This window comes from Halichoerus grypus, chromosome 3 (assembly GCF_964656455.1).
Source record: "Halichoerus grypus chromosome 3, mHalGry1.hap1.1, whole genome shotgun sequence".
Taxonomy (NCBI): Eukaryota; Metazoa; Chordata; class Mammalia; order Carnivora; family Phocidae; genus Halichoerus; species Halichoerus grypus.
Window position 1 is genome coordinate 155,687,073 of NC_135714.1, and position 14,795 is coordinate 155,701,867.

At 52.5% G+C, this 14,795-nt stretch overlaps 1 protein-coding gene across 3 annotated transcripts in view; it reads right to left on the minus strand.

The window, feature by feature from the left end:
• The window catches only part of SCARA3 (scavenger receptor class A member 3), a 48,172-nt gene extending 33,739 nt beyond the window's left edge, over positions 1 to 14,433 (minus strand). For 2 of the 3 annotated variants that reach the window (XM_078069486.1, XM_078069485.1), the window contains exon 1: positions 4,831 to 5,100. Coding sequence is in view for 1 of the 3 variants with exons in the window: in XM_078069484.1 (XP_077925610.1) it covers positions 14,154 to 14,160 (7 nt within the window). In the remaining 2 variants the exon portion in view is untranslated. Of the gene's footprint in view, positions 1 to 4,830; positions 5,101 to 14,153 lie in introns of those variants that run through there. The other variant, XM_078069484.1, reaches the window with a different exon arrangement.
• Between the last annotated feature and the right edge of the window lie 362 nt (positions 14,434 to 14,795).

Here is a 14,795-nt window from a genome sequence, read left to right on the forward strand (position 1 = left end):
ACCCCCACCTCCTCCAACCTCTTGCCCCTCCCCTCCCCTTTTTTCCAAGGAGCAGACTGGGTCGGGGGGGGGGAGCTTCAAAATCTTTAACCAGAGGTATGGGCTTTGACCAATCAGAAAAGACTGGGACAAGAAAACAAAATAAAACAGGTAGAATGGCTATCCCAGGGCTTCACAGGGTGACACAGTGTGACAGGCTTTCTGGTGGGGGTCTTCGGGCCGGCTGCCCCCCTCCTTGTGCCATTCGTAACCTTGTTCCTCCTGCACCCAAGACTCTAGGTTCCTGACATCCAGCTTCTGTATTTGTTGAATGTGGGTTTCAGCTCCTAATTGGAATTTTTTTTTCTTGGTCTTCAGAAACTTCCTCAGTTTTCTTTCAACTTTAGCTATGCATTTAGTAGTCCGCTTGTCGTTTACTACCTAAACTTCATAATCCAAGAATATTTTAAGCTGGGAACGCTAGAAGTAGAAGCTTGAAGTTTTGTTTTTCTTTCTTCCCTTTTATAATGTGATAAAAATTTGGGTCCTGCCCTGTGGCAATCTTCACAACAACCCTATAAACTTTACAGTCTAAAGTGTCACTTCTATGGACAAAAAGACTGAGGTTCAGAAAAGTTAAGACTGTTGCTTAACAGCACACAGACTATGCGGTGAAGCTGAGATCTGAACTCGGAAATATTCCCTGCCATACCAACTGCCTCCTCGGAGAAATGAGCGAAGGTCCCACAGGTGCAAGAAACCTGGCTTCTGCAACAAGGTGAGCGGGTAGGATTGAAGGGGGCTGGTGCCGCCCGAGCATGTGATGGCGGCTCAGGGGCTCTGGCCATGACCTGGAAGCAGCCTGAGTGGCCCTGAGACCTCATTTCCCAAACGCTGTGCAGCTGTGACCACTGATCAGGACGGGAGCCAAGAGGCAGAGGGGCAAGGACACTAGGTCAGTGAAGGCAGCCCTAAATGGGCTCAGGAGGGGAGGGATGGAGGGTGACCCCAAGTTAAAGATGCCGCCATCATGCCTTCTGCTTGTCCTCCAGGTCACAGTTTATGCGTCACTTCCTCAGTGGCCTTCCTTGAGCTCCCAGACTGGACCCGTCCCTTGTTATAGATTCCTGGGCATGCTCTGTGTCGTCCCATTGTAGACAGCAATATACCTTTTACTATTTCTCCAACAGCTCTCTTCCCCAGTGTTTAAGATCTGAGGGCAGGGGATGTGTCTGTCTTGTTCTCTGCTTTATCCAAAGACCCGAGTGCAGTGGATGGCACTGCAAAATGCTCAACAAACACGATTTTAAAGGAATCTATGAATGATTTTACATGGTATGTCCAGTCACAAGTGGGTCTGGGCTTGCATGTGGACTCAGCGGGGAGCTGGGTCAAGAGACCAAGGCTAGTGTCCCACTCTCAAAGATTGAGCTAATTTGGGGGGGGAGGGTGGAGAGCTGGGCTCATAGCCAGTATTGCATTTGGTCCTTATGACTAGCCTGAGAGATAACAGGGTGGGAAGTCATTCTCCCCATTTTACAGGTGAGGAAACTGAGTTGGGGGCAGGGGGTTACCTTTTAACGCCTGGCTACAGTCACAGAGCCGGCCGTTGGCAAAACCTCCTGAATCCTGGCTGTTTTCCTTTCCACTGTAACAGCCTCCAGCTAGCGTCTCTCCGCTAGAGCAAGTGTGTTCTCATGTGTGCATGAGCGTGTGTGCGTGCACGTCTGGGGAGGGGGGGTCCACCTGCAGAAGGAGGGCTGACATGGCAGCTACCACTGATCCCCTCATCAATAACCTAGGAAATCAACCTTGCCAGCACTGTGTTGTCTCAGGCTGCCATCCTGTCATCAATCTACCAACAGTTTACAAGGGTAACTATGCCTGGGGGGCGGGGGTGGTTACCAGGATTGCCATCCCTTTCCCATAAATGTATGCCTCAGACGAGGCAGGCTCGGATCCCTTGGTACCTTCTGCGCTCCGTCTGACCAAAACCTCACCCTAACCACCCTCTCAGCCCCAGATGATCTCAGCCAGAACCGCGCTGCGTGCTGTCAGATTTACCGCCGCCTTGGTCCCCAGGGGAGGTATTCCTTCCATCCGTCGGAGCAGAAAGGCCTTCTTGCCCCTGTTCTTCATTTCTCCCCACCCCTTGATGGTGCTTCTCTGCCCTCCCTTGGGACTCGGCCTCCTCCCTGTTCTGGCTCCAGGGCCAATTTCACCACTTGGCTGTTTATAGCCTTTGCAAGGGAGCTGGGAGGACTTAAATCAAGCGAGGCTGACACTGACCTTCAGCAAACGCCCTCACAAAAGCACACAGCTTTGTCATCACTTTGCTCTCCCATTGAGGGCCCCCAAAATTGGCAATCGTTAGCGAGTGGGAATTAAGAAAGACCCCGTTCTGGGACTTGGCGGCCCATGGGCAGGGAAATGACAGTTGCCAGCCCGGAACTTGGCTCTCTGTAGACGAGGGGCTCACAAGTGTTTGGCGCTGTTCCCTCTGTTGACATCTCAGCTCTGTAGCTCACACCCTCCCTGATCCCCGAAGGGGTCTCCTCCTTTTTCTAATCCTTTGGACTTCCTGTTCACCAGCCCTGCGCTGCAGGCCTTGGGGACCCCTAATTTACCTATGTCTGGAATGCTCTAGCAACTCTCCACTTTAGCCTTGTTCGTGTAAATGGGAACATAATCCAAAGCATTTGGGAGGCTTTTATAAGCCAAGCCCTTTGCAAGCCCAGGCTCATTATATTCACATTACACCAAGATTGTTCCGGTCGGGGACAGAGGAAGAAACAGACGGGGAGCACTGGGGAAAGCTTGGCTTGAGGATACAGAGGCTATGATTGGTCAGAGGATGACTGATTAGACAGGAGTCTGTACTCCCTCTTCTTGCTGGGCCAAGGGGTGGCGGCGGCTGGATAGAGACAGGAAACGAGTTTGCCTTCTGCTGCGATCTGACTTAGTGTTGGGTACACCGGCTTTACAAAGGGTTTTCAGAGACAGGGAGTGTGGGAAGGAGCTGACAATCACAGAGCCCATCTGTCACGGTACAAAGGCTTGGAGAGGTGAAGTGACCCGCCAGCTAGTTTGTAGTTCCTGAATGTCCAGGGATCGGAAGGCAGATCCAAACCCACGTACAGAGTATTCACGGGACTGCACACAGCTAAAGCTCAGCCAGGCTGCAGAGCTGGGATAAGCCCTTTCCATCCAGGCCGGACATCTCTTTACATCTCCTTGAGGTCTGCAATCTTCCTCAAGCCTCAGTCAGCCCCAGGCTGATCGCAGAGTGGGTGTTTAAGAAAGATGGGTTTGCTGACCCTTCGAGAAGGCCTGCATCCCTAGTTAACTCTTAACTTCCACTGTCTTGATTAAGAGCTCATTTTTATTAAAAAAAAAGAAAGATTAATGACTTCAAATATGGTTTAAATTTGGTTTATTTAAGGTTCTCCATGACTAGGGGGCGTTGGGGAGTGCTAAAGCATTGAGGATGCAAAGGCTTAAAGCAGCAGACTGAGGCTTGGCTTAGCATTAACATCCGGGGGCCTAGTGTTTGAATTGAAAAGGCACAAAGCGGGAGGGCACAGGAGAATGTAGGGTCTGCTTCCCCTGCCTTTCTCAGAACTAGAACAAGGCATAGGATATTCCTCTCCTAAAGCTAAAAGGCCTCTTGGGGGGAGGGTATTTTTTTCCAGTGGTGTCCCAGTTAATTACCTTAGAATACCAGCAGCATTTTACGGCCCTCTAAAATAAGGCTGTGGCTCTTCCCTGTGCCATACATAAGTTATCAGTGAAATCGAGGACTTCCGGCAATGCCGAAAACCGAGGGGACCTGCGTGTCAGACATCACGGACCGCCAGGTGTCTGCAATGGCTGAAGGAGAGGCCATGTTGCAGGCGATGGGCAGCTAAAGGGAGGTTATGTTTCCAGAAAGGGAACTAGGCTCCATTGCCTTCTTTTTTTTTTTTTTTAAGATCTATTTATTTATTTGACAGAGAGAGACACAGCGAGAGAGGGAACACAAGCAGGGGGAGTGGGAGAGGGAGAAGCAGGCTTCCGGCCGAGCAGGGAGCCCGACGCGGGACTCGATCCCAGGACTCTGGGATCATGACCTGAGCCGAAGGCAGATGCCCAATGACTGAGCCACCCAGGCGCCCTGGCTCCGTTGCCTTCTATCTTTTTTTCCTTCCTTTTCCCATTTTGCTGACTCCAGGATAAATTGTGACAAGAGGGGGTGGGCTTGGGAAAGGACACTAGAGAAGAGATGATGCCTGGACTGAAAGTCTCTGGGAAGTCCCCGCTCTCACGGCAAACTTGGGACAGCAAGCTGTTCCAGTTAGCAAACATCTAAGCCAGTTTCTGCCTCCCCTATTCCAGAGGCCCCAAGGGATTATAGCTGTCACGAGGGAATATCCCGGTCGCTGTGATAAAGAAGCCAGGTCTGTGAATGACCTACCAAAGGCACAGTCAGGCTCTCTACTCTTCATCTAGTGCTCTCTACACAAATTGCAGGCAGTGTGCTTTAAACAAACAAACAATCCAAGAGCCTTCGAAGGCCAGTGCTGCAAGCTCAGACTCCTAAAGCAGTGGCAACCACTGAAGATCTGAAAGAGCCTCTGTTCCTCTCATTCCTAAGGTCATAATAGCCGACTCAAATGTCAGGACAGCCACAAGGGAAACCACTTTTTTTTTCTTAAGCCTCTGCTCCCACAGAGCCACGTAGAAAGTGTGATCGAAGGTGCATGTCTTGGCACATTGTTAGGGGTGACTGCTGACTCTGTTGGGGTTGAGCTCTGTTCCCTTCTCCCGGGGGGTGGAAAACAGCCCGGACCTGTGAACAAACTGCTAACTTGCCTGTGGTTGCCGACTCCGGCTTTCTTTCGGTTGACCAAAAATATGGAGTTAATTCACTCCTCAGCCTTTCTGGGACTGCAATCTTCCGTCAGAGTCAGCAAGGGGGAGAGATTCGAGGAACTGAATAAAAGGTCTTTCTTTGGGAACTTCAAGGAACATATTTTGATGATTATCTTCTACGGAGTTCACAGAGTGGGTTTTCAAAACAGCCAATTGGGTCGGTAAAAATAAAAATTTCAGAGTCTTCTCAGGAGCCAATGCTATATTTAAAGTTGCAAAATAGCTGTAGTTTAAGGTCGGAGAATGTTATAATTAAAGTTGCAAAATTGTTTTCATTAGAACCCTCCCACCATTACCCCCTCCCCGCAGGCTTCCTGTGTGGATACATCTATAGTCCGGTGGGAATCGGTCTGCCCCTCTCTGCTCTAATGAATCTGGTCCTTCCCTTTGAGATTCTCCTGCTCATCAAGTTGTCGTGATCTGCTTCCATACAACAATCACCTCTTTTCTGCTCCTTCATTCCTAAAATCCCATTCGATGCTCTGGGACAGGTTTTCTCTCTCCTGCCACCTTTGTCTGAATCCTCTGAGCCAGCCCACAGCCTGCCTTCCACTGTTCTCCTGGTCACCACGCAGGCTGAGGGGAAACTCGCCCTTTCTCCTAAGCCCTCTCTGTCCCCAGGGACTTTCCTCCCCTTTCTCACCCTGTGTTTCCAACAGGAGCACTCAGCCTCTGGGTGGCGCAATTCTTCATTAGACAGGATTTACCCGTGCTGTGTAGACTTTTGGCATCCTAAATGTCAGCAGTGGTCCCTGGTCATTGTGATAACTCCAAATGCCCACCCCATTTCTAGATACCGCTTCAAGGGGTGGTGTAGCCTCCAGTCGAGAAAACAACCCTGGTTATTCACTCCATGCAACAGACCCAACCCTCCCCCATCACATACACATTAGTCCTCCTTTGTGTAGACAGCAGCTCCTCTGGTCCCCCTGAACCCCCAAATCCCATGGGAATGGGGAGGTGGGGTGGGAATCACCACTTGCTTGATCTCTGTTGTCATTTCTGGATCTTTAAGCCCCTCACTCTCCTTGTGTTTCACCGCTTGAGGTCTCTGCTCTCTCTCTTGGAGACTCTCTTCCCTTCTCTCAGCTTCATGTGCAAACTAGAGAGCCCACCATCTACTCACAGAGCTGCTGTGGAAACCCAACGAGATGACAAATGACAAGTACCTGGCCCACAGTAAATACTTGATAAATGGTCGTAGCTGTCATTTTTATTGGGATTTTTTTTTCGATCCTACTGGACTTGCTACTGTCTTTTATTGTCCTTTCTCAGTGCCCCTTATGCTCAAGACCAATTTCCAACTTTCACGAAATCCATTTTTCAGGGCATCTAGGTGGCTCAGTCGGTTAAGCATCTGACGGTTAAACATCCGACTCTTGATTTCGGCTTAGGTCATGATCTCAGGGTCATGAGATCGAGCCCCTTGTCGGGCTCTCTGCTGGGTGTGGAGCCAGCTTGGGATTCTCTCTCTCTCTCTCTCTCTCTCCCCCTCTGTCCCTCCCCCCGCCAAAAAAGAAAGAAACCTATTTTTCAAACAATGTCCTGTGAACCACTCTGGAATTCCAAATTATTCTTTGTGAAAAAAAAGTTGTTTGATCAAGTAAGTCTAGAAAATGCTGCATATTCTATTACCATCTTAGAAACTCACATTAACATAGTGAAGATTTTGACAAGTCCCGCAAAAAAAAAAAAAGTTCACTTCAATTTGTGTTTATTTTTATGTTTCTCAAACATTTTATGGTAGAACTTCCTGCCATTCTTGAAAAAAAAAAGATGCATTAAATCCCATGGAACTGGTATTCAGAGGTGCACCAGCTTCGGGGAACACTGTTCTGGATAAGCACATCACCTGGACTGGATTATTTTTTTTATCCTGTCTCCTGCCATCAACTTTAATGGAGGCAACATTTGTTGAAAGTCCACTGGTTCTCTGGACCTCAGGGCTCCTAGGCCTGGGATCTATGGGTCTCTTCTCCGCCTCAACCACAGTTCAGCCACTGCGCCCTCAGGAACAGAAAGTTCCCTGCGGTTCCCTCTGTAGGATCTCAAGGACCTCTACCTCTCCCACTGCTCTTCCCACTCCCTGCTGCACTAAGCCTTTTCATTCCTCACTCCATTCTGCCATCAGTCTAGCCCCCCAGGATAAGCTTCAGCTCGCTGGGTTAGCTTTATCTTCTGGCCCTTGTGCCCTTCACCCTTTCAGCCTGTCTTCTCTGCACTGCTCGGGGTGGCGGGGGGGAACCCAGCCCGGGGGGAGCATGTCGGAGAGCAGTGTGGATTTGTCTTCAGTCAAGTCCTGCCACCTGGATCCTTGCTCACTACTCCTCCTCTTCTCAGCCCGTTATTCCCCAAAGATGAACCTACTTCCTCCTTTTCTGAAAAGATCAAAATTCTCCACCTTCCTCAAACTCGCTGCGGGTGTTACACCTCGAGCCCAGTGGGAATGAAGGGCCCGCTTGTGCCTTTGGAGCAAACTTCAGATGAGCATGCCTTTTGACTCCCCAAACCCCCTTCTAGGAGTTTTTTCCTCAGGGATACTTACACAATGAGGCAAAGATGGTTGTATAAAAATTACCACTGCATGCTATGATAAGCCCAAGGAAAAATGTAAATAACTCAAATGCCCATCAATAAGGGGTTAGTTAAATAAGTGATCATAAAAGTCGTATATGGAATATTATGCAACCATTTAAAAAATAGTGCAGCTCTCTATTTTTTGCCCAGGGAAGATATCTATATTCTATTGTTGAATTTTAAAAGTACATATACAGAATAACATGGAAAGTATAATCTTATCCATATGAAAAAAAAAAATCTGTGTGCAAATATACCCAGAAAGATTTCTGGAAGAATGTTCGTTCAAATCTTGTCAATTATCTCGGAGGGGTAGGAGTTCCTGTAAGTACTTTTTTTTCCCCCTTTACTGAATTTTCCAAAAATTTTCATAAGGCGTATTTATTATAAAAAGATTAAATGCAACAAGCCTATGTCTCTATATGTCGTTTCTCCCTTCCCTCAGGTCCCCAAAAAGAGAGGCTTTCTTTTCTCTGAGGCAAAGCTTTCCTGCTGCTACCTCCTTCCTCACCACGTGACCCTTTCCCTCGTCTTCTCTCCCTCTTCCTTCCAATGAGCACAGGCCGGCCCCACCTCAAAAACCCCTTCTTGCCTGGCCCTGCTTCTTACGGTCACTACTCAGTTCCCTTTTCCTGAAACTTCTCTAATGCGAGGTCTCCCTGCACCTTTGCTTCAGACCTACCCATTGCCCTCAGCCTGGGCAGCCTGGCTTTCTCGAATCAATTGACCCTGTTGACGAACGGTCAACGTTGTTGGCCATTTCCTCCTTCTTGGAACTCTCTCCTCTCAGCTTCTGTGACATGACCCACACAGTTCTCTGCCTGTGTCCCTTACCAATCCTGGCTCCTTTCTTCACTCATTTTCTTCCTCCCATTCTCTGGAAGTAGAGATTTTCTAATGTGCGCTGAAGTCCTTAGAGCACGTCCCCAGGGAGAAGCAGCAACAGGGCTGTCTCCTGACAAACCCTTCCAGGGCCGCTCCAAAATCAAAAGGACAACAGGAAGTCCTTGGCATGGCACTCGAGGCCTCCTGGTCTTGTGGCTCCCCGAGTCTCTGAACCGACTCTCAACTCCAGGCAAATCTCCCTACCCATCACTAAACAGTTACAGATGAGAGAAGCCCAGCTTTTCCCAACATTATTTCCTGTCTCTCCTGACAATCCCCTGAATGACCTCATCCAAGTTTTGCCCACCCTTCAACTCCTCCTGAAAGCCCCTCCAAGCAGCCCCAACTTGTAATGCTCTTTCTCCCCAGGATTCCTACCGAATCCACTGTATATGCCATTCATCTGTTCTGTTACTTCTTCTCCCTTCGTTATCTGGTTTTCCTCTTAAGTGTGTCTGTCTCGTCTGCCTGAGGGCAGAAACTATCAGAGTGTGGGGCAACATCCCAGAATAACCGATAGCTTAGCTGTAGGTTCAGGTGGACGTGAAGGTATCTCATCCAAGCCTTGAAGGAGGTGTCTGCAGGTCTCTGTCGAGAGGTGGTTCAGGACACCGTCAGAAATACGCGTCCGGAGCCCAGTGTTGTAAACCTTTCATCACCAGCCTCTCCCCACGTGTCAAATCCACACGGCTGGGTAAGACCGTTCAAGAATGGGTGCCCCCTAAGAACCAGAGTCTCCACAGCTGATACCAGACTCATCCAGAAGAGGAGCAGCAAAGGAGGGAGACAGGAAAAGAACCAATCCTGGCAAAGGGTAAGCTCCTTGAGAGAAAGGATGTTGAGCTCTTTGCATCTTTCTTGGCCCTTAGGCGTAAATAGACATACAAACTCTGACATTTGGCAGATGGTCAGTAAACATGAAATAGAAGCACGAGTCTTTATTGGAGGCCTACATTAGGTTCTGGGGATCCCATCCATGGTGTTCCTTTTGCCTTTCAGGATTTCAGCCCAGTGGGGGACTCAGATTTACCCACTGGCAGATGTAGCGGATACCTCCTAAGTGCCAGGCACTGGGAGAGAGTGAGGCAAGAAAAAGGCAGCCTGGGTCACCACATTCATGCACCTCACATTCTGACACTACCTTGTGGGCTCCACAGTCTTATTCTGAGAGAAAAATAGATACAGATTAATAGATAGATGGATACACACACACACACACACACACACACACACACACACCCTGTATGTACAGTGGAATATTACACGACCATGAAAAAGGATGAGACCCTGCCACTTGCAACAACATGGATGGACCTAGAGGGTATTATGCTAAGTGAAGTAAGTCAGACCGAGAAAGACAAATACCATATGATTTCACTTATACGCAGAAACCGGAAAAAAACCCCAAATGAATAAACAAAGAACAGAATCAAATCTATAAATACAGAGAACAAACTGATGGTTGCCAGAAGGGAGGTAGGTGAGGGGGGTGGGCAAAATGGGCGAAGGGGTGTAGGAGATACAGGCTTTCAGTTATGGAATGAATAAGTCATGAGCATAAAAGGCACAGCATAAGGAACAGAGTCAATGACATGGTAACAGTGTTGTGTGGTGACAGATGGGGGCGACACTTGTGGTGAGCCCAGCTCTGTTGTACACCTGAAACTAAGGTAACGTTGTGTGTCAACGCTACTCAAATAAAAATAAATAAATAAAGACACGCTCGCAGAAGGAGAAACAAGAGTAGAATGTTAGAGCTGGAAAGAACATTAAAGCTGATCCAGTCTACTTGCAGATGAGGAGGGCCAGGGAGTACCAATGACTTCGTCATAACTACTAGCTTATAAAGCTGGCGGGTGAGCGGGCTAGCTCTAACCCTGGGCTTCAGTGCTCACAGCACAGACACACACACACACGCACACACACACACACACACACGCACACACACGCGCACGCGCTAACTGAAGCACAATCGAACATGGGCAGCGTATCTATGAGTGATGAGGGGCATGGTCCGTCCTGCAGCTGTGCTCACAGGCCTCGCACCCAGCGCAGCTGCCTGGCCTTCATGAAGACTGCTAAGCTGTTCCAGCAAACATCTACCGAGAAGCAGAATTCTTTTTTCTCTCAAATTAGCTTTGGGATGTGAGTCTTCGGTTATCAAAATTACCCCAGCTGGATGGCAAGGTGAGCTGTGTGTGTGTGTGTCTCTAAGGGTTTGGAGCTAATCTCCATCATCTGAGCCCTCGGGTCCCCCCGAATTGAGCTGTTTAGTGGCTCTTTACGCCCTGCTCTTTACACATCAGCTCCTTTTCTTTTAGACTCTGGCTCCTTCCAGCGCCCGCGGTCTGGGGATGGGGGTCAGACTTTCAAAGGGGACCCAGTTTACCTGCTCGTGAGTGGGTACAATCCCCTCTGCCAAGCTGTGGGTGACAGCTTCTCCTGGGACCACACGGCTGTGCTCTGCAGCCCCGGCCGCCCTCTGTCCACGGAGTGCGGGCAGGGGTCTCTGATTCTGTAGGGAGGGGCTGTTCCCCCCATGCTTGGGGAACAGCGGGCTGCGCCTCTGCCTTGTATAAGCGGCTGAGGACAAGTCCCCCAGGGGCACAGAGTCGCCCTGCAGTGGGACTGCTTCCAGCCACCTCTCCACCAAGTCACTTCCGCTCCCCGAGTGGCACTCAGGCTCAGAGTTCCTGGGCTGAGTCACATTGCGTCAGGGCAGGATGGGCCTCAGGGACCACCCAGTAGGAGGACGAGGCCCAGAGAGGGAAACACTTTGACCAGAGCCTCACGTGGGGCCAGGAATAGAGCCTGTGTCTTTGACTCTCAAATCACAGTGGACCAGGCTGCTTCTAAAGGTGGGGGGGGGGGGGCGCCTCATAGAGCTGGAAGGGCTCCCCCCACAGGACCCTCTCACCACAGGTGTGTAAACCATCCCACAGGTGGCTGTTAATGGCTCACACAAGCCAGTGGGAAGCTCCAAGATGGGCCTGTCACCAAGGGCCTGGTGGCAGCTTTTTGCCCCTCGGGTATGAGAAGGCCTACACCTGGGGCCAGGTACTAGCTGGTATCGAAAGATGTGGCTGCCTGGGAGGCCTGGCCAGAGGCAGGCAGGCAGGCAGGCAGGAGGGGCCCCGGGGTGGAAACAGCGTGGCTGGCAGAGTAGGCCCTGGCGCCTGGCCACCGGTGGCCGTGCTCCTCAGCAAATGCATTTTCTTGTTTAAGTACCGTCCTCACCAACGCCCCTCTCCCCCACAAAGCATAACATCACCGTGTTTTGCTTTGAGGGGGGAGGTGACTCTTTGCCAACAGATGTAATTCTCAGATTGGTGGGGCCTTTGGAGGAGGGTTGGAAGCCAGTTCCCCTTGGGGAAGGGCCAGTCTGGAAGGGCCGTCCTGCTTTGCTGGGCACTTTCCTTTTTCCATGTGGGTGAAAAAACGTCCTGATTTTTCATACTCCACAGATCCAAAGGCCAAATATTTGCTGTCTGCCCTGCTTTTTCCATCTCAGGTAGAGGCGGCAGCTCTTCGTGGCTCCTGGGGAGGATGAGGGAAGACCCTGGAGGGAGCTGTACTGGAAATGAACCTTTGTCTTCCCCTGCAGCCCTAGAGCCCGTGCCCCTGGGATGTTATGGGAGATCATGGAAGGCTTCCCAGAGACTGGAGGAAAAACACATGGGAGCTGTCCCCAAAGGCCTCAGTGAACAGGAATTTGGCCCCACGTGGTTGGTGAGGTTGTTGGTTGAGAATGGGGAAAAGGAGGTGAGAGGCACAGACCTTGGGAACCCAAGGAGGGAGCCCAGACTTCCAGCCAGCACGCCAGGAGGACCCGGAGACCTGCTAACATGGTACAGCCCGTCCTCCTCCAGATACTCATCCACACCAGCTTGTTTCTCTTCCACTCAGAGGAGTGGAATTGCCTCACTGAGTTTCAGGAAGGCAGGTCATGTGCTCCTAACTCCCTCCTCTATGGGAGCAGGATGTCTCCTCCATTTCAGAGGACTTCTGTCCTGTCTTGCCCTCACCAGATTTTCTCTTACTGTGTTTGTCGGGGATGTTGGTGGAGCCAAACCCTCCGAGTATGTGTAGCATCTTACCATCGTCACTAAGGTCCAGAGCAGTGTGGGCCCCAAGCCTGTGGTGAGATGTGGTCTAAGACCCTTCCAGAGGCTTCTGGGTACTGACCTACCCCAGGCCGGCTAACGGGGGTGGGTACAGCTCCATAGATGTGGTAGCTGAGAGCAGGAACTTCGTGGGTGAGGCTCCTCTCTGCAGCCAAGGGAACTCCCTGGCATTCATTATAACTGGCTTGCCTCATCCCAGACAGCCCAAGACACGGTGAGGCCATCGGGAAGCCCAGACAGAGGGGCCAGAGGGAAGGACGCGACAGAGAGGCAGGGACATACTAGCCAGTCCTCCGGCCTGGAAGTCAGGCCCCTGGGCTCTGGTCCCCCTGACTAGCCGTGACTCGTAAGCACGTTCCTTCTCCTATCCACAGGATCAGCAACATAATTTGTAGAGCCCAGTGCAAAATGAAAGCGTGAGGGGACCCTGTTTAAGAGTTATTAAGAACTTCAAGACATTAAACCTAGTATGTATGAGGCCTTCCGAGTGCAGGGACCTGTGGGGAGGCACAGGTTTGCACACCCAGGAAGCTGCTTCTATCTGTTTGGGCCTCAGTTTCTTCAACTATACAACATGGCAGCTGTATTCAGTCAGAGGTTTGTCTGTGAGCCCTTTCTTCACAGGAACCCTCAGTCCCTTCTATGTAAAAGACGCAAACAGAGCTGCTTCTTCAACAACACCCGAGAGTAGAGTTTCAAGCCCTTTAGATGATCTCGAAGGTCTTTTTCAGTCCCCACATTCAGGAAGTCAAAGAAGTGGGGAGGTTCTCACTGCCAGGAGCCCAGCACCTGCCCGAGGTGCTAGGGAAGGATTACTGACAAGCACCGATGAGAGCATTCAAAACCTGAAAGGTTCCCTGTCCCATAGGATGATTCCAATGTCTGCTGCTCCCCTGGCCTGAAAATGAGTGTTAAGACAAAGTGTGCTCTTTCCCAGGCCTGAAGAAAGCCAGGCCCAGGTATGAGCACCTGGGACCAAGTCCCTTTCTTGTGTCCATCCCAGGACCTGGCTGCAAGGGCTACGGTGGGGATGATGACCCAGTGCCCTGGGGAGAGCTCAGGCCTGGACCACACGCCTTCCCTAGCCGCTGTGTCCCTGGGAGGTCAGAGGGTGGGTCAGCCAGGGTTCAGAGGCAGGAAGGGCAGGGTCTGGCCTGAGGGACTTGGACCCAACAGGTCTCTCCTGAGGAAGGGGTTGAAGTTCCTGGAGGAGAATCCTAGGCCTGGCACCCGGCAGAAGGCTAGGTAGGGGCTGCAGGAGCCTCTGAGATGGGTCCCCTGGATGGGGCTTTAACGCGGCCAGAAGGTTGGGCTAGTGGCATCTTTTTGCGATGACCGGTTAAAGGGATCAGGAACTTCTCTGGAATTTACAACTGTTTTTAGGGATAGAGCAACGCACAGTGAGAAGAGGACTGTGAAGGGAGCTGTGTGTGAACTCTTCCCCGCTCCTTCTCCTCTCCCCCTCCTCTAGACTTCAGGGCTCCCTCGGTCCTCCCGACCAATGCCTTCCGCAGGAGGATCAGAGGGGCCGGGAGAGCCCGGAGCTCGCTCCCGGGGAGACGTCCCCTCCGCAGCCCCGCCGGCAGGAGAGGCGCCCGCCGCGCCCCGGGCGGGGTCGGGGGTGGGCGCGGGGGGCCCGCGGGGGGTCGCCTCGGGCCTCGCGCGCGCGGGGCTTACCTTTCATGGTCCCTCCTGCGGGGCCTCGGGAGCGCCCCGGGGCGGCGGCTCGAGCTGCCGAGTGGCCGGGGTTGGGGGGGTTGGGGGGGTGGGGGGGGAACCGGCGGCTCCTCGGCCGGAGCCCGCTCGCCGCCCTACGCGCCGCCCGCTCGAGCGCGCGGCTGCGGAGGCGGCGCGCCGAGGGGAGGGTCCGCGGGGTCGCAGCCGGGGGGCGCCGGGCCGCCCATCCCGCCGCCGCCGCCGCCCGCGCGCTTCCCGCTGGAGGCCGGCGAGGTCTGCGGCCGGCCCCGCGCCCCGCGCTCCCCGCCTCCCGCCTCCCGCCTCCCCCTCGCTCGCTGGCGCGCGCTCCCTCCCTCCTCGTCACTCCCTGGGCCCCGGCCCAGATCCACTAGCTCGGTAGTTTCAAAAAACTGCCGCGGCCGGGCCTCTTTGTGCCGCCGCGGGTCCCCGAGCCCGGGCCCGCCGCCTCCCCCCGCCCGCCCTGCGGCCGCGGCGCCCCCGGGGGAGCGCGCGGGGACCCCCCCCCCCACCTCCCCAGCCGCCGCCCGCACGGGGGGCCGCCTCATGGCTGGGCTGGGCCGGCGGGGGAGCGGGTCTCAGCCCCGGACGGACTCCTCACCCGTCTCAGGGGTAGAGGGGACT